A 21,652-nucleotide genomic window follows, 5' to 3' on the forward strand; every position below is an offset into this window, starting at 1 on the left:
TGCCTTGCTAAGCTCGTTCTGGCAGCTGCAAGGAAAAAAAAAAAAACAACAAAAAACAAACCACAACAATCTTTGCTTTTCCTTCAGGAAGTCATGTTAGTCAGATCTACCTCCGCTTTGAGGACTTGTAGAGTACTACCAGGACAGCGTATTTATTGCTCTTGAGCACAGGATCCTTGTGAGACTGTGACTTGCAGCAGGGGAACTGCACCTTGTCCCAGTGGAGACAGCTGCAGCAAGGAAAACAAAAAACCAACCAAACAAAAAAACCCAGAAACGTGCACAGGGTTGGTGGGCATTGTAGATGAGCGTCTAAGTAGTCAGCTTGAGAAGTTTGCACTCTAGCAGCTGGTTAAGTGACACAAATCTATCTTTAAACTGCTAAGTAAGTCTGATGTTTGTCTTCCTACAAAGACAGGCAGAGACAGTAAGCCTACAATACCGATTATTATATTTTATCAGTGGTGGAGTCACTCCAAAAGGCGTTTGGACCTGGTACTTAAGGACATGGTTTTGTAGTCGACTGTGGTGTTAATCAAAGGCTGGGCTGAATGATCTTGGAGGTCTCTCCCAACCTAAACATTCTGTGATTCTGTATGATTATACTTCAAGCTCGCATTATATACAATATTCCTTCGGTTTCAGTCCGCGCTGGGCAGCGCGGTACCTTTGTGCATTCTACACATCCAAAAGCCAGCCGCGTCACACAGGTTTACACACATTTTACTGAAACCCAAGGCGCACCCCAGGGTCAGGCGAGTGCCGAGGGGGCGTCCGGGGCCAGCAGCCTAGGGAGGTGGAGCCCGTAGCGAGGCGACAGTAGCCATTATGTTCCGAGCGGGGGCGGGCACTGCCCACAGGTGCCTCAGCGGCGCCATGGCGACGGCGGCCATGTCAGGCGAGGGCAGGCGGCAGGGACGGGAGCGTCCACCATGGGTGAGGGCAAAATGGCGGCCGGAAGGGGAGGTGTGACGTTCGGGAGTCCACGCAGGCGATTGGGCTGCCGGCAGGGACATCCGGTGGGTGGGAAGAAGGCGGTGGCCGTGGCTGTCGCCGTCGCTGAGGTGAATACGGGGGCCGCGGCGGCGGCTGTGGTCAGGCCGAGCACGGAGGGACGGACAGAGGGAGGGACGGACAGAGGGAGGGACGGACAGGCAGACAGACAGAGTAAGTGAGCGAGCGAGCGAGCGACGGCCTGGTGCACTTCCAGGGGCCTCAGGCACGGTGGGTGAGGGGCTGCCTTGGGGGCACGGGTCTGGGAGAGAGGATCAGGTGTCAGGGCGAGGCCCCTGAGCGCTTGTGGCAGCAGTGAAGGGGAACTCTGTGTGTGTGTTTCTGGGGAGGCAGTGTCGGTGTGGAGTGGGTTTCTCGCTCTGGGTGGAGAGCAGTCGCTGCTGGGTGTTGTGGGACTGTGCGCCGTGTCTTTGACATTTCAGTGGGAGGCCATGACAGGTTTGTGGGGTGCTCCAAGGGGCTGTGAATTGTATGAAAAAAAAAATTTAAGTGTATAGAGCATCGTGTTTGTACGGGAAGTGTCTAAGTTTTCTTAACTAGAGGTGACATGAGGGTGTGAAAAGGCTCACACAGGGTTGGTGGGCATTGTCGATGAGCGTCTAAATAATCAGCTTGAGGAAGTTTGCACTCTGCAGGTGATTAATGGTGGTCAGGGTAGAGAGGATTTGACCTGTGCAATAAATACTTTGCAAACATAAGAAAAAAACTTTTAACCTTGAGAGTTACCAAGCACTGGGGTAGGTGGTCCAGAGACATTGCAGAGTTTCTGTGTCTAGAGATACTCAAAAGGTGACTGCACAAGGCCTTTGCTGTGCTGGCTGGCCCTGCTGTATTCATGGGGCACTCACTGAGCTTCAGCTACTCAGTTACTCTGTGCTTCCATAACTAGTGGTCCAGAGCTTTTGAGACTGCATTAACTAGGGGACAGATAGGCCTCAAACATACCTGTGTCTCTCCTTTGTAAAAGTTGCTCAGAATGCCTGTTCAGATCTGTAGGATTTGCAGGAGCTTTCTGCAAGCTGTTACAGTGCACATCTAGAAGGGTTTAGCTGACTTTGAAAGCTGATACAATAGTTTGGTTGGTGAAGTGAAGTGAACTGGTGCTACATATGCAGAGTCTCATTTGCTCGTTGAAGTCTAATCTGAATAATTGTTGTTACTACAGAGGGACGGAGCAAAACAGCAGAGACTGAACCTGCATGAAGATTTTTTCCAAAGAGAGCGATAAGGTACAGTGCTTCTGTGTTAACATAATGGAGCAGTGGAATTTTTACCATCAACTTACACTTTGCAGTGCTAATTCTAGTGGTGTATTCTAAGGCTTAATGTTTGCCCACTGTTTTCCAAAACCTTTTGAGTTATATGGTGTGTAATGTGTTTGGCGTCTTATTCCTATGATGGAGTAGGTGCTCTGGCAGGGGGGTTGGACTCGATGATCTTTTGAGGTCCCTTCCAACCGCTAACTTCCCTTGATTTTGTGAATAATTTGTTAAAAGCCTGAACTGAATTGATCGCGCGTGTGTGTGTGTTTGATGGTTTGTTGGGTTTTTTTTCTTTGTTTTTTAATAGTGTTCTTATTGTTGAGGAAGAACTTGGGGAAGGCTAGAGCCTGTATGGTGTGGCAACCATGTCTGGAATTGGCAATAAGCGGGCAGCTGGAGAGCCTGGCCCCTCTGCACCTCCAGAGAAGAAGGCAGGGGTTGAAGACTCGGGGACCACAGTGGAGACCATTAAGCTTGGTGGCGTTTCCTCAACGGTTTGTTTTCCTTTCCTAATCCCGCTCAACCTCTTGCTTTTTTTTTTTTTTTTTTAAATCTGGAAACATAGATGTCTCTCTGTGCTTTCCCATATGAGCCCTGTGGTCTGGCTTGTGTAGGGTGTGCCCTGACTTGTGGTTCTGTACAGGAGGAGTTGGACATCCGGACCCTACAGGCCAAGAACCGGAAGCTGGCAGAGATGCTGGACCAGCGTCAAGCAATTGAGGACGAGCTGCGGGAGCACATTGAGAAGCTGGAGCGTCGGCAGGCCACTGATGATGCCTCTCTGCTGATTATCAATCGATACTGGAATCAGGTTAGTAACTTGTTCTGCCATTTTAGATACGCTGTTTTCTCATTGTGCTCCTTTTAGTCACATCCATTTTTTGTCTTGCCTTGCTTGTCCTGTCATTCAGTTTGATGAAAACATCCGCATCATCCTTAAGCGCTTTGACCTGGACCAAAGTCTTGGAGACCTTCTGTCTGAAAGAAAAGCACTGGTGGTACCAGAACCTGAACCAGACTCGGACAGTAATCAGGAGCGCAAAGATGAGAGGGAAAGAGGTGAGGCATCTGTCTGGAGAGGGTGGAAAGGATAGATTTCAGCTGAGGGCAATGTTCATGTCCCTTTTTAGGGACATGGGTGGGAGATGTGCTCTGATTGTGAAGACCAGTAGCATGTTGCCTGCCAGAGCACATTTACATCTTTGCTTCTCTCTGTTCCCAGGTGAGGGACTGGAGCCAGCATTCTCCTTCCTGGCCACTTTAGCCAGCAGCACTAGTGAGGAGATAGAATCTCAGCTGCAGGAGCGTGTGGAGTCCTCCCGCCGGGCTGTTGCCCAGATTGTGACCATGTATGACAAGCTGCAGGAGAAAGTGGATGTGCTGTCCCACAAGCTGAATAGTGGAGGTATGATCAAGGTGGCTCATCCCTGGCTGATACTCAAAAATCCTTATCTGCCCCCCTTTAGACGTGGTTCTACAGCGTAAGCAGTAAGGCCTCATCTGTCTCACTCTTGTTTATTTTCCAATAAATGGAATTGGCTTAGTTTCTAAGCTCTCAGTAACAAAAACCTCTAGTAAAAATAGCACTGTATTCTAGAAGTGTTTTTGCCCCATGCAGATACACACTTGCCCTCACAAAAGACCAGAGGGACACAGGACTGCTGTGCCCTCACTTTTTGCACCCTTACAGTGCTGAGTGCTGGCTGGCACGTATGTACCTTGGGTGGGGGGATGGTGGAAGCTTGTGGGCCCTCAGCCAGACAGGAATGACCATGAGGCCTGATCCAGCCCTGCTGGAGGCCCTTTTGTGTCCTCCTTGGAACAGTGGGTTTGTAGCACCAGTACCTCCCTGTGGTAGGAATTCCAGTTATGGAAACTCCTCAAGGCTGAGGGCCTTAACGTTAATGGTTGAATGAACATGCACTGTAGGGTCCTTTTACCTCCTCCTCAAACCCTAAGGTTTTAAGTAACTGTTGCAGTAGTTGTTATTCTATGTGTGGGAGTTTTTTTGTGTGGTTTGTTATTTTTTTTGTCTCTTCTGTAACTAATTGTAGGCCAACTCTATAAGCTGTACAGACTCCTGTCTGTGGAATAAATTGGTTTTAATTATGGTTCCATCTCCAGCAGTTACTGGTTTTGTTCTGCGACAGCTTAGAGCTCTCTGCAGTGTGTTGGGCTAAAGAGAGGCGCTTTTTTTTTTTTTTTTTTCCCGTAGTGTGTTTGTGTACCTGGGAAGTTACAGATTACTGTTGAAACTTATAACCCAGCTTCCCTCCTGGAAGTACTGTACTGTAAACTGTTGGGCTCCCGTCTCACTTGCAGTTGAGTAAAAGGTGTAGGGATAACCAGCTTCTCAGTTTCCACAGTTTTAAGCAAAATGTTAGGCATGTAGTGTCTTGGTATGCTTACTGTAGCTGTCAATTTTGAGCACAAAGCAGAGCTTTGCAGACTAAAGCTAAACACAAGCTTCAGTGGTAGGAATGATTAGCAAACATTTCTTCACTGAAAGAATGGTGAAGCATTGGAACAGGTTGCTAGAGAAGTGGTGGTGTTGCCTCTGGCAATGTTCAAAAAATGAGAGACTTAGTGGTTATGGTAGTGTAGGACTGATGGTTGAACTTGATGATCTTGAGGAAGTGATGATCTTGATTTTTCAGACTTTGATACCAGATTTATGATTCTATAATTCTGAAAATTCATGTACCAGATTAATTTTATACTCATGTAACTTGCTGAAAAACTTCATTAGTTTTTGTTAGAAGTTTCAACTTTTAAATGAAAATATGGGTTGAATGTCAACTCATCTATGGTTTGTCAGTGTGTTCAGTATACTCTGTTCAAGGAGCTCTGGCAGGTGTAGCAAAACGTTACTGTCCTTAGTTGGTAATCTGTAACTGTAGCATGATTGGCACCAGTGCAGTGTGAGCCTGTTGTCAATTGCTGTAGTTGTTAAGTGGTGCTTCAGACCACCTCTTGTAGCAGGTTTCTGCCTGAATTTCATCTGCATTAGATCTGGCGTCAAGGGCATGTTTTGTGTTGCTGGCACTGACACAAGTGGAATGATCTCTGATTTGAGGGGATGTTACCTGGCCATCAGAAATATGTAGTATGTTAAACTGCAGAGCCATTTGTTTAGTGATGCAAGTCACTGAGACACAATATGTGTGTCTGGAGATCAGACCCTCGGGAACCACCTTCTGGAGAGTTGTAGTAAGGAGAATTTAAATCAGGAAATTCCTTTTCTGCTTTTGTTTGTTTGTTTGTGGTTTTTTTGTTTGTTGTGTTTTTGTGTTTTTGTTTGCTTTTTTGTTTGTTTGTTTTATCTTAGCTGTTCAAGAATTAGAAACAATCTTTCATTTTTTTAATGCTTCTTGCAGATATTTCACTGATGGAAGAAGCAGTCCTGGAACTTAATACCTACCTCTCACATGAGAATGGACGGTTGCAGGAGCTGGCTGATCTTCTTCAGGAGAAGCACCGAATCATGTCTCAGGAGGTATAAAAAGAAGAGTGAATGAAACTTGCTTTGGGGTCCTGCTTAGAATAATTTGTGGTTACCATAGTTTGGAAGGCAGATTGTCTTGGAAAGAACATGGTCTGAAGGTTGCCTTCTGAACAAAGGTTATGGAAAGGGTTGTTGTGGAGAATTGTATGTAGATTTTCTGTGTAATTCAGATTGATTACATCACTGGATGAAAGTATAATGAACCAGTGAGTTGAAAGAATTTAAGGGAAATCAGCACAGGAAGTGGTAAAGTGATGCTGAGTTGATTATGTAAACATCTGAGGCACATAAGATGGCATTCCTTGTTCTTCAAATTTCTCGGTGTCACAGTGTAGCAACCACAAACCTAATGACAGAATTCTTCTCTCCCTTCCACAACAAAGGGAAGATAAAAGGGGAATAAAGATGAGACTCCCAAGTTGAAAACTGAAAACAAATGGATACAGGTTGTTACTAACACAAGGGAAAGGCAATAGCATAAAGGGCAAAGTAGCAAAGAATACAAATACATACAAATATGTGTATATATATATATATATGTATATACACACACACACAACCTGATAGATAGCACATGGTGAGCTGGTGACAGGGAACAGCAGCACAGCCAGCAGGAAGTGGGAAGAAAAAGAGGGAGGAGCTGCTGACTTCCCGATCTTCTATAGAGTAAGGCAGGAAATAGGAGGGAATAGATCCCTCCCTTTGCATTCTGTCCCTCTCAGAGTCTGAAAGCTCTCCTTTAGTTCCTCCTGTTCAAACGATGACACTCGCTTTCAATGCATCATGTATGGAAGTGCCGTAAATTACAAAGTGGTCCCAGTCATCGAGAGATTCACATTATTGGCATTTTTGGGGGGGGTTTCTTTTTTAATAACTGTGTGAACACTTGCCTTGTTCAGTGTTAGACCAACAAGCACTTCATTGGTCTGTAGAGTAGATGAACACATAGGCTGAAAATTAAAAGAAAGAAAAAATTTAGTAGGCTGAGGTGACTGCCTCTGTACTCTGCTAGATATTAGCAGCTTCTTTTTAGTTTTGTCTTACTTCCATTGCCATGGGGAGACTCAACTAGTGTAACATTTAGGACAGTTCATTGAGTAGTCTGTCATCCCAGCAAAAGATGGGTGTAAAGCATATGAATCCAGGGTACGGTAAGAGCAAAATTAATACTGAGCAGTCTCAGTAAATGTTGATTCTATTCAATATGCTGGCTGAAACACTCTTTTGATTGCAGTTCTCCAAGCTGCAAGAGAGAGTGGAGACAGCAGAATCTCGGGTCTCTGTTCTGGAGACTATGATTGATGACCTTCAGTGGGATATTGACAAGATACGAAAGAGGGAGCAGAGGCTCAACCGGCACCTGGCAGATGTTCTGGAACGAGTAAGTACTAACCTGTATCACAGGAAAACAGAAAAGCAGGTATAATTATGAGATCTGTGACATCATCTGATGGTACTTTGCTGTGAGAATTGAGATTCTTCTGTAGGGTACCATCTTTGGTTTTGACTATGTTGCCAGTTATCAGCAGTCTTGGCATTTTATTGGGTATTGATGAAATCTATTGCCTTTTTTTTAGGTAAATTCCAAAGGCTACAAGGTCTATGGAGCTGGGAGCAGCCTTTATGGAGGCACCATCACCATTAATGCCCGCAAGGTAACGTCAGAGGCTTGGGCATGGGCAGAGGGAAGAATAAAGTAACAGAGTTTGTGCATAGGGCTACAGAGAGGAGGAGACCCTGGGTAGGCCATTTTTTCTGTGTATAAGTTTCCTTCTTATGAAACAGACCTAGTGGAGATAGACTGTCTTACTTTTTAATGTTACCCCATTGTTAAGTGTCTAATTTGTTACTGTATAAATAGTTCCTTAATTAGTACCCTCAGTAGATACATTAACAGGAGATACATTAACAGTATCTACCCTTAGCAGATATATTGACACCTCCCTTGAAATTTTCAAAGCCAGGTTGGATGGGGCGTTTTAGCAACCTGGTCCAACTGGAGATGTCCCTGCCCATGTTATGGGGGTTGGAACTAGATGATCTTTAAGGTCCCTTCCAAACCAGACCTCTTTATGGTTGTGTGATTTACAAGAAGTTTGTTGCCAACAGTTTGAAGAGATGAATGCAGAGCTAGAAGAGAATAAAGAGCTTGCTGGAAATCGCCTCAATGAGTTGGAGGAACTACGCCAGGATCTTGCAGAAGTAACAACACAGAATGAAAAACTCAAGGTGAGACACTTGTACCTATTTGAGAACTAAGGTGTTTATGGCTTCTTGCCTTCTGTCTTACTGCACTGTGTCTCCAGAAGACCTCATTAGTTTTCTAATCTGTGCTTGCTCATTACTTGGGTTGTAGAAGGTACAATTTAGCAGATTTATGCCTTATATTTGCATTTCAGTGCATTGGTGACACCATGTGGTCATCAATGGAATTTTTTTTGTTTAGTTTTATATTTAGTTTCTTATGTCTTGTTTTCCATTCTGATTGGTTTAGTACATTATAATGATGTGTAGTTAAAACTAATTTCACGTCTTTGGAAGTATCGGCCCCTCCTACACCCTTTTCCTTTCCATACAAGTGGAACTGGAGAACTGAAAAAAATTGGGGAGCTTGTGTAAGAGAGCACTTGAAAGAGTCAGTAAGCATAATTTTTTCCCAGTGTGGTAGAATGGATAGAGAAGAAACAGCATATGAGTTTCCTGTGCTTAAAGGTTGTCATACAAAAAGATGTGGCTCTGTAGTAGATTATTATCTGTAACATACAGTTGATTTTTTTCTTAGTAACCAATAGATCTGTTAGCCTGTTATAAAAAATGGCTGAGCTGATAATCTAAGTGTCAGAGATGAGATTCCAGAATCTGTCTTGAGGCATTCCTAAATTCTGTTTTTCCCCATGAGTTTATTTTGAGCACCATTTGGCTTACAACTTAAGCTGTGTGTATGTATGTGTTTCACTGCTGGTAGACACAGTAATTTTCTAACTTCTTTTTGTAAAGAAAATTCAGATTTTGTACTACTGTTTTTTTCCATTTCTCTTCCTTTCAGTCATTACTTCTTTTACTGGTAGAAAGCTAATGTAATGCCTACCTGCATATGTATTTTCTCTTAATTTTTCTGTCACACTTTTCCATTTGTCCATCGTTATTGATCTAGGTGATTATGGTTTTAAGGTATATATATGATATACCACTTAAGAGGTGTATATTTCCCAAACTCATATCTTTGATAGAAACTGTTGTAGAATCTAAGAAACAAAAAATCTTGTCATGTGCAAGAGAAACAGCCTCGTGCATAGAGAGAAAGCACAGACTTTTAAATTGAATACTGAAGGATATCACTTCACAGCAGTGTTATTGAAGTTCTACTTCTGTCTTTGCTTGTAGCTGCTTTATTCGCCGTTCTCCTGCCTTCAAAAATAGATATCAAAGACAAAGAGAATTTTCCTTTCTGTAGCATTGTCTTGTGTCTTGACTAGGTTGAGTTGCGACGAGCAGTGGAAGAAGCTGTGAAGGAGACCCCAGAATATCGCTGCATGCAGTCCCAGTTTTCTGTTTTGTACAACGAGAGTCTCCAGCTGAAGGCACACCTGGATGAGGCCCGCACTCTGCTTCACGGCACCCGTACCACACACCAGCGCCAAGTGGAGCTGATTGAGGTAGTGGCATTCAGCATCACTGCTGGGTCTGGGTGGCTCAGGAAATATGTCTTCCTGGCCATAATTCATCTGTTCTGGTACCTCATGCTGATGAGGTGAGAGAAACTGCAGTCACCAAGTTCTGTCCCCTTCTTACTCCTCAGAGGGATGAGGTCAGCCTGCACAAGAAACTGCGCACAGAAGTGATTCAGTTAGAGGACACCCTGGCACAAGTCCGCAAAGAATATGAGATGCTGAGGATAGAGTTTGAACAGACACTGGCTGCCAATGAACAAGCAGGTATGGGTTTTTTCTGCTATGCTTAAAAACAAATAGTCATTAGAGGCTGCATTTCAGTAAAATCATCTTGTTTGACTCTTATTCTGTTACTGTTAAATACTTTTTCTGGTAAGTTTACAAAGCTCTTTGTGTGTTTTATGGGAGACCAGTTCCATGTCATTTGGCTTCCTTTTAGGTGCTGCAAAATGCATACATTTTTGTATGTGGTTCGTCACAGAGTATTTTGCATTATTAGAAGTTCATTTGCAAGTTTTGAATGACAGCCTGGAATAGGATACCAGTGGTTTTCAAATTTCATCAGAGGAAATAAAGAACAGATTTCTGAAGTAATGTTTAGGTCATAAAGATTTTCTTGTAGCATGACACATTTAGTTTAGGAATGTGGAAAAAACATAATGTTAAGGGGAAGCTAGGACTACGCATTTGCAAGGACTTACTGTTGCATGTAAAATTAGTATAACTTTTTTTCTGCAAATGTGTTACGTGGCTCTCCTGTGTGGCAGAATAATATTCTTACTTTTATTCTTTAACATTGGTAGTCACTTAGCTTGTTCACCATCTCCATTAAAGTCCTTGCAGAAAATAGGCAAAATGTGGTTTGTAACAGTTGTGTTTCTTTTTGTAGGCCCAATTAATCGGGAGATGCGTCATCTTATCAGCAGCCTCCAAAATCACAACCACCAGCTGAAGGGAGAGGTGTTAAGATACAAACGCAAACTAAGAGAGGCCCAATCTGACTTGAGCAAGGTATTGAAGCAGGAAATTCCACAAAAGAACAGAAAGTGCTTAGAAGAATGGGGAATGCTATCACCCACACCTGCAATATCAGCCTTTCTGTTACAGCATGCAGGATGCAGTGCAATTTTTGATGGAGCTCTACACTCTGCTGCTTCCACTTAACAAATTAATGGTCTTTGTAGCTGTATAGTGCTTAGTGAAAAATAGTAGCAATTACGGAGGAGGTGTGCAAGCATGAACTGGGTTGGACAGGGGAAGGGGATAAGGTAGATTTCTGGGTTAGAACATAATGGTTTGTTTTCTTCTGTGTCATCTTCCATGCTATTCCACAACAGATCCGCTCTCGCAGTGGTAGTGCTATCTTACAGTCCCAGTCCAGCACTGAAGACACCAAGGAGGAACCTCCAGAGATAAAACAAGAACCTGATGATCCTTCTGCCCAAGCACCTGCCCCCAAGGCTGCTGCTGAAGATGTTAATGAAATGAAGGCCAGAAGAGATGAAGAGGAACGTGAGCGTGAGAGACGGGAGAGGGAGAGGGAACGAGAGAAGGAAAAAGAGAGAGAGAGAGAGCGAGAGAAAGAGAAAGAAAAGGAAAAGGAAAGAGAGCGGGAAAAGCAGAAGCAAAAAGAATCTGAGAAGGAGAGAGAGCCCAAAGAGAAGGAGAAAGGGAAACATGAGGATGGAAGGAAGAAGGAAGCTGAAGTGATCAAGCAGCTGAAGGCTGAGCTCAAGTAAGAGTTGTCCCTCCCTTTCCTGCTTGAGTAGTGCTCAAACTGAGGTGTTCATGTGAGATGACTTGTAGCTTGCTCTTACAGGATTAGCTAGATCTGATTGTGATTTTGACAACGTAATAACATTTTTCCAACAGCCTAAAACATAAATCAGCAAACCAGATACTCCATGGTGTGTGTCAAGTAATCTTCATTTGTTGCTGTTGTAACAATTGTGCAAAACTTTATGGCAGCAGGCTATTAATAAAGGGCCCATAGTCCACAATGTCTTGGATCAGTACCAAAGCAGAGATGGATAATGTGTTGCTTCCTGCCAGGGTATGTTTGCACCCCACCCCACCCCACTTCTTTTTGCTTTTCCAGCTCATGTGCCCAAACATTTGTGTTGACCCTTTAGCCCATTTTCCTTGGCTTTTTTATGTTACCAGGGTAAGATGAGCCAAGGATGACTCCATATGAATACTGTGTTGGAGACTGTGGGAATATTGCTCTGATTTCTCTTGGATATGTAGAAATGTTGCTTTGCTGCAATGTTCTCACAGTTGTCCCTCTCCGTATCTCCAGGAAAGCCCAGGAGAGCCAGAAGGAGATGAAGCTGTTGCTAGATATGTACCGCTCTGCCCCCAAAGAACAGAGGGACAAGGTACAGCTGATGGCAGCTGAGAAGAAGGCAAAAGCTGAGGTAAATTTCATTTAGTATTTTCTATTAAGTATGATACTTAAAACTTCATTTTGGGATAGATACCTTAACTCTGTTTTTGTCTTCAAAACTGCAGATCTTTCCTCTTCTCACCTTTGTCACTTAGAAGAGGTGTAGAGGTGAACAGGGAGATTTTGGCATGCCCTCCTCTGTTCAAGGACGGTTTCTTTGCTCAGGCTGAGGGATATGGCTCTTGTTTTCCCAGTTGCAGATTGAGTCAGCATAGACATACACAAGGGACGCTGACAAAGCTATTCACAAACAAGCTGCCACAAACAAGCTGCTGCTTTCAGCAGGACTTAAAGGACTTGTGAAACAAGTATAGACAGACAGGTCCTTTTCCTTCTCTTTGGGTGGTAGAGGTACAGAATGTTACTACTGCAGACACGTGCACAACACCTTCTAGGTTCACAAACACACAGGCATTCACAGATCCCTGAGGTCCCAGCATGGCCCCTTGTGTCTGCTGCTGTTGTGATCCCAGTCTACACATACAAGTCTCATCTGTAGCTAGCCCTTACTCCATATATCAGACATGCACATGAGGTAGAGTGTTGCTTTACAAAGAGGTAGTTAGACAAATGATGGATAAGATGTGAGAAGATAGCACAGGCTGTGGTGGTTATCATGTGCAGGGCTGCCCTCATTTTACATGTGACTGGCTCCTTCTGTACCATTCCCTAAATCCACTTTTTTTTTATCCTTGCTCTCCTTTCTCTTGCACATCCCTTCTGGGTTTGTACAGCTGTATGGTTTCCCACAGCCTTCACAGTCCAGGACCCACTCCTGCTCTACAGTCTTTGCAGTTGCAAAGTCTATATTGTTCTTCCTAGTGGTGCCTGTAGTTTCTCCATAGCCTTTCTGCTATTGTGACTGGGGAGGTTTGTTTCTTGTCTTTGTCTCCATTTGTTTTGTCAGCTGTTTCTGTATTTAGTTTCTGGCATTTTCACATGCTTTTAATGAGTATGAGTAACTAGGTTTGGTTCTCATCACTTCCTCCCTTATCATTTGTCTGTCAGGTTTGGGTCTCTTTATCCTTTATGGCTTCCTCTTTTTCTTATTACTCCTTTTTGTATTGAAAAAAGTAATTGACCAGACACTCTCAAAGGAGCAGATACACTCTGTTCACATACTCTTAAGTATACAATGGCATGAAACTGATGTTCGTATTCTGATAAAAGATGCTATCGAATTTTCAGAGGTTTTGAAATCAAAATGTTGGGCTTACAACTCATCTTAAAATTCCATCTGCCAGTAATATGATCTTCTGTCAAATGAGATGAGTTTGCCCATGCTTTGACAGCAGTTTCTGCAGTGTTTCAGAAAATGATGGTGAAATGGGCTCTTAAGAATGTTTAGGCCACATTTTTGTGTTTAGTGTAATTTCTTCTTTGTTCTTGCTTTAGCTGGAAGAACTGAGGCAGAGGGTGAAAGAACTGGAGGACAAAGAGAAAAAGGAGAGTAAAAAGATGGCTGATGAGGATGCCCTCCGCAAGATCCGAGCAGTGGAGGAACAAATTGAGTATTTACAGAAGAAACTAGCCATGGCTAAACAGGTGAGAATTACAGAATGTTAGGGGTCAGAAGTGACCTCTGGGGATCATAAAGTCCAACCCCTCTGCCAAAGCTGGATCACCTAGTGCAGGTCACACAGATATGCATCCAGATGGGTCTTGAAATTCTCTAGAGAAGGAGTCTCCACAGCCTCTCTGGGCAGCCTGTTCCAGTGCTCCATCACCCTTACAGTAAAAAAAACTTTTCCTCATATTGAGGTGGAAGAGTTTCTGATGAGTTCTGACTTGGCTAGAGCACCTGGGAAAGTGTTGTCTTCTGGTTACAGCCAAGAGGGCTACCCGAGAGAAGGAATTTCTGTCTCTTTAAGTGGCAGAGTTGTGAGTTTTGTCTGTCTTTATTGAAAGGGAAAAACCTCAACTAGCCAAAAAAATCCACTAACAATTAAAATAGCCCCATTATACCACAGTGTCACAAAGCTCATGGTAGGGGTGATGTGGAATGTTTTAATTGTTGGTGGCCTAGGTGAAGAGCTCAGAGGAGAGATGGTTGTATCAGGCTCTAGGGGAGGAGGTTACAATTCCTTTTAAAAAGTATTCTGTGCACAGTTAATTATTAATCACAGTAATGATTATTGCACGTGCATAGTACTGACATACCTTCTTCCAAAAAAAAAAAGGGATTAATGCAATAAGAAAGCAGGACCACCTCAGTAGGAGAGAAGCAAGCCAGTGACTTGACATGTACTTTTTTAGAATTAGGACTTATTTCCTTGTAGTGCAGAACCATTATGTCCTGTCACTTAACTCCTTTAATGTTGAAGTGGCCTAAGTGAGTCTGAGGGGCTCAGCAGCCTCTTAGTTGAAGCTTTTGAGTTGTTCACATGTAGAATTCTTGGCATAGTGTATATGACAGCTGCCCTCCTATCTGTCTGAAGTTAGGGGCTGGTTTCTGCCCAGCTCTGGCAGCAAATCTTGCAGCTGTTTTTGAAAGCACATGAGCCACCGTCTATGAATGCATCTCTTTTTTTTTTGTAATTTAGGGTATCTCCACTTTGTTGTGGATTTCAGGGGGCACTTTTGTCTTGTTGCTGGGAAGGTACTGTTCTCTGATACTGAGTCATCATCTGTGCTAGATTTGGTGTCTCTAAGTAAAAACTTCAGGGTCATTGTAGGGGGTACGGGAGACCATTTTGCCAGAACCTGTGATTCCTTTGCAGGAAGAGGAGGCCCTGCTGTCAGAAATGGATGTCACAGGCCAAGCCTTTGAAGACATGCAGGAGCAGAATATCCGCCTCATGCAGCAGTTGCGGGAGAAGGATGATGCCAACTTCAAGCTGATGTCAGAACGCATCAAGTCCAATCAGATCCATAAGCTGCTGAAAGAGGAGAAGGAGGAGCTGGCAGACCAAGTTTTGACACTGAAGACACAGGTAGCCTGGGTGAAGGACAGAAAACAACAGAACTGATGAGGGGAAATAAAGGTGCTGTGGATTAACTCTGGAAGGCAGCTCTGTGCTCACTTCCCCACAGTGGGATGGGAGAGAGTATCAGACAGGCAAAAGTGAGAAATTTGCTGGGTTTAGATAAAGCAAAGCTGTGCTCACCAGAGAAACAGTATGAGGAATTCTGCTTCCTGTGGCAGGCAGGTGTTCAGCTATCTCCAGGAAAGCATGGCTCCATCATGTGTGATTGTTACTTGGGAAGACAAATGCCATAACTCTGAACATCACCCCCTCCTTCCTCCTTTCCACGAGCTCTCATTGCTGAGCTCAGCATCATATGGTGTGGAACATCCTTTTGGTCAGTTTGGTTCAGCTATTGCAGCTGTGTCCCATCGCAGCTTCTTGTGCACCCTCAGCCTACTTTGTAGTAGGCAGCATGAGACAGGATCTTGACTATGCAAGTACTGTTCAGCAGCAGCTGAAACAGTAGTGTGTTGTTAACATCTTTTTTGGTCTTAAATTAGTCCCAAATCCAAAATGCACCACCACGAGCTACTGTGAAGATAATGGACTATTATCCCTGCCAAAATCAGTAGAGGAGGGAATGTTCTCATGATCAGCCTTAGGTATGCTGCATCAGATTTCAAAGGGACCTGTCTTAGTAAGAAATAGAGACTGTTATATGAAATATCATGCAGGTTCATTGATACAGAGAGCAGGAGGGAGAAGTCAGAATTCATTTTCCTGTCATAATGGTACTTCTGCATATATGTTCTGCCATCCTTGGAACCAAAGTGGAACTGTTGACTGACTTGCAGCAATTCTGTAAGCTGCCTTCCAAAAAATAATCTTTGTTGCTAGTATTTGACTGACATGTTTTAAAGTGTTCAGTTCATATACAGCTCTTAGACTGCTATTTTATCTGTTCAGGGAGAAAAAGGCAAGCTGAAGAGGTACTTGTTGATGGGGAGACAGGGATAGTTTTAGTGTGCAGCTTTAATAACAGCTTTGAAGACCTGCAGAACATGCAGCTCAGTTCTTCCCTACCTGCTCTCTCCCTTTCCAAGGTGGATGCCCAGCTGCAGGTTGTACGTAAGCTGGAGGAGAAGGAGCACTTACTGCAAAGCAGTATTGGAACAGGAGAGAAAGAACTTGGTCTCAGAACACAGGCCCTGGAAATGAACAAACGCAAGGTGAGTGACATACTGATTTCCTCTTGGACTGTAACATGGCATTGTCTTGTGGGGAGCATAGAAGGCCCTAGGTCTCATTAATATTATGTAATCCTGATTTGAGACTTGTACAACAGAAGGCTGAGGTGTCCTGAAAAAAGTTCTGATTAAGTATTGTAGACTGATGCTTCATTTGGTAAGGGGGAGAGAGTCATAAGTGTTTCTGTGAAAGTCTGACAACAGAGCTGAAGTAAGGTGTCTGAAAAAGGCAAACTTGTAGAAGAAGAGGCAGCAGCCAGATGTAGTTAACCAAGATCGAAGTTCTATGGGAAAGAATGGCATAAGTAAAAGGCAAATATGGCTGGGAAGTGTTAAGATATTTAACAAATGTCTAAGATCAATGAAGTAGGTCTCTTACGAATAAGGTAAGACACGCCTCATGGTTGATGCTGCTTTGTTGATTAATCTTGACTAGAAGTTCAGGAATGACATGAAAACAGGAAGAAAGGAATGCAAAAATACCAATGTGAAGAAGCAGATGATGAGGAATTCAGCACTATTAACTGTGCTTAATATCACAGTCTGTGGTATTGAGCGATCTTGGATATTAGAGTCATTGGTGTATGGACAGTCAGTGATAAGAAACATGATGAAGAGAAAAAATGCTTAAAAAGAAGCACTTATCTTGCGGTTCTGTGTAGCTCAGCTATAGAACTGCCTCTAAACATTTTAGCAGAGAAAATGCAAAAGGTGAAAGGCTGAAAATATTTGAAGAAGAGAATTGTGTGATTATTAGGATTTGTCTAAGTGACATGCATTGCAGTGTGACAGGGTTTGGCTCTACTGAAGAGGAATGTTTGAAGCTGAATTATTAAAACTTGTTAAAAAATAAAATATTTTGCTTTTGAAGTAATGTTTAAGGAGTAATTCTTGTTATTCCCTTTACTCCATTTGGAATTACCTAAATTAGATTTTTAAAAAGAGATCTCCAGCAGCCCGAGGAGTATTCTGTGGGCAGTCTTGGGTTGCCAGGCAGAGAAACTAGGAATCAGTGGAGCCCTTTTTCCATCTTTGTTACTTCTGTGGCTTTGTTTTTCAGGCCATGGATGCAGCCCAGCTTGCAGATGATCTGAAAGCCCAGCTAGAGCTGGCTCAAAAGAAGTTACATGACTTCCAGGATGAGATTGTGGAAAACAGAGTAACTAGAGAGAAAGAAATGTTCAACTTCAAAAGGGCTGAGGTATGTATCTCATGCACAGCTCTTCACAGCTTTGATGTCTCCTTGTACATTGAGCTTGGAGTGAGTTGCAACTATGCTATTTTTTTGGCGGTCCAGTTTTACTTGGATTTCACCTTCATTAGGTCTTGGCTCTTTCAGGTTTTTTCCACTGATAACTAACAATACATAGGACACCAGATGGTAATGTAATGTTGTAAGTCTGCTGACTGTCAGGGATGATAGTATGTGTGGAGTGTCTTACTCAGGTGTATTGTTGGCCTGGTGCTAGTTCTTTTTGTCTCTTCAAGAAGCTGTGAGAGAGAATATGCTCCTTATAATTTTTTGTCTCCTGGTTTTATGCAGGAAGATATTTCTAGGTTACGCAGGAAGCTGGAGACCACTAAGAAGCCTGACATGGTTCCCAACTGTGATGAGATACTGATGGAGGAAATTAAGGATTACAAGGTGAGTGGCTTTCTCTATCAGCTTCCCTCTTTAACTCCATTTTAGTAAAAAAGCTTTGTAGTTGTGTTTCAGTATTGGACATCTCTTGTCTGTACTCAGGCAAAGAGTACAGATCTATCTTGCACTGAAGAAACCACCTTCTCCTTCTGAGAAATGGAAGGGCCTTCTTCTTTACTTAACTTTTTACATACCTATTGCAATGCAGGGGGCCCTCACTATAACTTTTCTGTCTTGCAGGCCCGCCTGACCTGCCCGTGCTGTAACATGCGCAAAAAGGATGCTGTGCTCACCAAGTGCTTTCATGTCTTCTGTTTTGAGTGTGTGAAAACACGCTACGACACCCGGCAGCGCAAGTGCCCCAAGTGCAATGCTGCCTTTGGTGCCAACGACTTCCATCGGATATACATTGGTTGATTCTTTTCACTGGAGTGACAGAAAGTAGTTGCTTATGTTGGCCACCCAGCTTCCCTCACCTCCTGTGGTTGTCACCCTTGGGGCAAGTTAGTGCTTCTGTCAGCTGATCTGCTGTTCTCTTCTGGGAAGTGTAGTTAGGGAATGGAAAGAGAAAGGTTCTATTTCTCAGTTCCTTTTGTGTCTCTTTTCTTTTATTCTTACTCTCGTTTTTTGCGGGTTCTTTGTTCCTGAGAGGACATTTTCCATCCATCACTTTAAGACTGCTGAGTTGGGAACATCGAACTGAAGTTCTGTCTTGATGGGATGGAAGCCATCTTCAGTGCAGCGGAGAAAAATGAGGCCTTTATTTGAGGAATTTGCTTTGGATGTTAATTTTTAAATGACATCAGGGTATGGTAGTGTTTCGTAGGGTGAATAGCTTAGCAAATAAAGGTTCAAAAACCAAATTAACAGATATATCTGTAGCCTTCAGTGGAGTGACTCCTTCGGCGTGTATATTCTTGAGTCAGGAAAAGAATCTGTGAAGGCTGGTGCAGGGACATCATCAAACATCCTCTGTACTCCCAAAAGCAGACATGTGTCTTAGTATCCAGATGAGGAGAAAGGAGAATGGTGAAGAATCTTTGAAAATAGCATTCCACTGATGGACCCTGTTTGATATAGATAACTTCCCGTGTGTTGTATTAAGGCATGGGCCCAGATTCACTGAGACAATCTGAATCAAAGTTTATTAACTTGAAAGCTTCATTTTATAGCCAAACCTCCCCCCAAACCCTCTCCTGAATTTTCTCTTATTGGAAAGTTCCAAGAAATCTGTGGAAGAATACTACTTCTGTATAGACAAAATTACTGTTCTTATCAGCACAAAGCATGTCTGCTCTCTTTATCAAGTGTAGCCCAGCTTCTCTCCCATGATTCTTTTTAGGGAGCAAAGGATCATTACTTCTGCTCCAAGGTCTTTGCGGAGTTGTCATTCTTATAACATCTTCACCAATTCCCACATCTCCCCCTTTGTTTTTGCAAGTTTGTCAGCATCACCTGCTTGAGGGCCCGGGTGTTGCATTTGCATAAGTTTAACTATACATGGGATACAAACTAAAAGACAAATAAAAATCAATAACATAGAACCTCCTAACCCTAATCTTTTTTGACCAAGTTCTTAAATTAGGAAACAACCTCCAAAAGGGTTCCAGTCATCTTCAACCTTAAATTTTTATGTCAGGTCTTTAATGTTTGAATACTTATATGCACCAATTCAGAATGATCAGAGGGGTTCATACAGCATAAGCCATCGAAATCCTCACAGCCATGCCTGTGGGCAAGGAGTAAAAAAATCAATGGCTGTACGATTTTATAAAGCAGCATGTCTCACTGAATCTACATGAAGCAACAAAGCAGAGAGTTAGATGTTGTATTTAGTTTTCTTGGCAAGCCAACAGCCCAAGTTGATTTAGAGTTGTTAGAGCTTGTGCAGCAAGCAACTCCAGGAGCAAAAAGAGAAGCAATGATAACGTCAGCAGGGTTCCAAAATGTATCCTTACAAGTCAGCCTGAAAAGTGTGGAAAGATAGCCTTGCCCTGTGGAAATGGTGAATTTGTGTATAGTTTAAACGCATAAAAATTTCTGGTTTTAATAGAGTCAAATGACCCAAGCTGCAAGGTCCTCCTTTCAGATGAGAAGAAATATAAGGCCACACACAGTCACTGGAGAAAGATCCTTCTGGGTAAAGCAATAGGGGTGTTTAGAAGAGTGAGAAATTTTTTTGAAGTATAGTTCCACCATGCAGTTGCATTCTGTGTGCAAGCAACAGTGAGTTAACATTCTGAACTAAGAATTGATCTTTGCCTGTATAATTAAAAAAATAATTAATTTTAACTGAACCTAACAAATAAATTTCCTGGGGCTCCATTGTGGTAAAAGGCAGATGGGGTGCCCAAATATCCCAGGTATCAGTGGGTTTACCATCCTTAAAAGGGAAGGGGGACTGGGGTTGGAGCACAGTCCAGTTGTCTATTGGAAGGCCCACCAAACATGTACTGAAAGGGTTTGCGGGTGTTGCCACCGATAGGCACAAAAAATCATGGCCAACTACATTGGACAAGGTTACCCAGACATTCTCCTTGGGCTGCATGGAGCACCAGAAGAATGTTAGTCCTCCTGTGAGGGTGATGATGATGAGACAGGAGGCGATGCTGGTCTCACCCACCTTGCTGGAATCCACTGAGGTTCAGCATCTGTGGAAAGACAAACATATCCTTGCCCCCAGGCTATTAAAGGGAATAGCCCTTGCATAAATGAGTATTAAGGCCTCAAATTTTAGCATAAGCTTTCCCTTGCTGTATACCTTGCATCTTTCCAAAGTGTTTTTCTGTTGGGGTCACATAATTTTCTGCTTGGTTTAAAAAGTTTAAAACATAGAGTGCTTTTTGTAAGCGTTCCTAGGGTGTGTATCCCAGGCTTCCCCTCTTGTTTAGCTAAGACGGCTTTTAAATTACCATGTGCTTGTTCAATAATGGCTTGTCCAGTCAGGGAGTGAGGGATTCCAATGATAGCTGTGATACCCCATTGCTGAAAAAATTCAAGAACAAGTTGCGATTTATATGCTGGCCCATTACCTGTTTTGATTTGTGCTGGAACACCAAGCTCTGCAAATGCAGCTAACAGATGTTTCTTACAGTATGAGCAGATGCAAAGATATAGGCTGAAAAAGTATCAGTGATCACATGAATATATTTTAGTCCATGATATGCCTGATGTCTGTGTGCCAGATCTGTAGGGGACTTAAACCTCGTGGTTTAGTGCCAAAATGTGGCAAAGGCTGCATAAGTTGTCTGTCAGGACAAGCAGCAACAATTTGACGAGCCTGCTTCTGAGTGAGGTGAAAAGAGCACCTGAGTGCATGGGCACTCTGATGATAAAACTCATGAGACAGGCGTGCTTGTTGAAATAAATCAAGAAATCTGGCACCTGAATCGTAGCTGCTACAAGGTCAGCAGGGATGGGAAGGTTGGTATGAGAATGGCTGTGAATCACAAAATAAGGAGTAGTTCAATGGTTTACCAAATAAAAAGATGGGGATTAACAACTTCCTTAAGATAAGCACCTTCCAGCCCAGTGACATCAGAATCAGTAACAGTATTAATAGCTTGTGAAAAATGTCTTAAAGACCTCACAACTTCTTGCTAGCTCTGCTGCCTGTGGAGAGCCAGGCATTGTTTGAATATCATTTTGCCAATGCTGTGGTTTGGCTCTCCAGACATTGATTGATTTTCTGGTTCAGCCTGACCCATCTGTATGTAAGTTAAAGCCTGTAGTAGTGGAACAGAGCTGATACTGAGATCTAAGGCAGGCCCTAAGTGTCTGAGGGATTAAAATAAGTGACGAAGGAAATGAATACTAAGGCAGCCCTTAAAATCTGCCAGTGCCACTTGGAAAGAAAGGGATGACTGTAAAAGCAAATCAATTTATTGCTGAGTCAACGGGAGAAAAAGTGGCAGGGTCACAACCCGTCAAAATTAGTAAATAGGAGCGACCTCACT

General features: G+C 43.1%; 1 protein-coding gene across 3 annotated transcripts; it reads left to right on the top strand.

The window, feature by feature from the left end:
- Positions 1 to 1,026: 1,026 nt before the first annotated feature.
- Positions 1,027 to 19,975, top strand: RNF20 (ring finger protein 20). 3 transcript variants are annotated; one of them, XM_030466695.1, is made up of 21 exons: positions 1,027 to 1,064; positions 2,180 to 2,243; positions 2,584 to 2,770; positions 2,920 to 3,087; positions 3,188 to 3,335; positions 3,499 to 3,681; positions 5,654 to 5,772; positions 7,016 to 7,162; positions 7,359 to 7,436; positions 7,891 to 8,010; positions 9,258 to 9,437; positions 9,581 to 9,716; positions 10,342 to 10,463; positions 10,790 to 11,187; positions 11,752 to 11,869; positions 13,294 to 13,443; positions 14,619 to 14,831; positions 15,911 to 16,036; positions 17,115 to 17,255; positions 17,598 to 17,699; positions 17,937 to 19,975. In XM_030466695.1, exons 3-21 carry the CDS (start codon positions 2,642 to 2,644, stop codon positions 18,111 to 18,113), a joined length of 2,955 nt encoding a protein of 984 aa, XP_030322555.1. In that variant the 5' UTR covers positions 1,027 to 1,064; positions 2,180 to 2,243; positions 2,584 to 2,641; the 3' UTR covers positions 18,114 to 19,975. The 3 variants fall into 3 exon arrangements, with proteins under 3 accessions (XP_030322555.1, XP_030322556.1, XP_030322554.1); XM_030466696.1 differs by lacking the exon at positions 1,027 to 1,064 and adding an exon at positions 1,130 to 1,167; XM_030466694.1 differs by lacking the exon at positions 1,027 to 1,064 and adding an exon at positions 1,148 to 1,224.
- The last annotated feature ends 1,677 nt before the right edge of the window (positions 19,976 to 21,652 follow it).

Source organism: Calypte anna, chromosome Z (genome assembly GCF_003957555.1).
Source record: "Calypte anna isolate BGI_N300 chromosome Z, bCalAnn1_v1.p, whole genome shotgun sequence".
In the NCBI taxonomy this organism is placed as follows: Eukaryota; Metazoa; Chordata; class Aves; order Apodiformes; family Trochilidae; genus Calypte; species Calypte anna.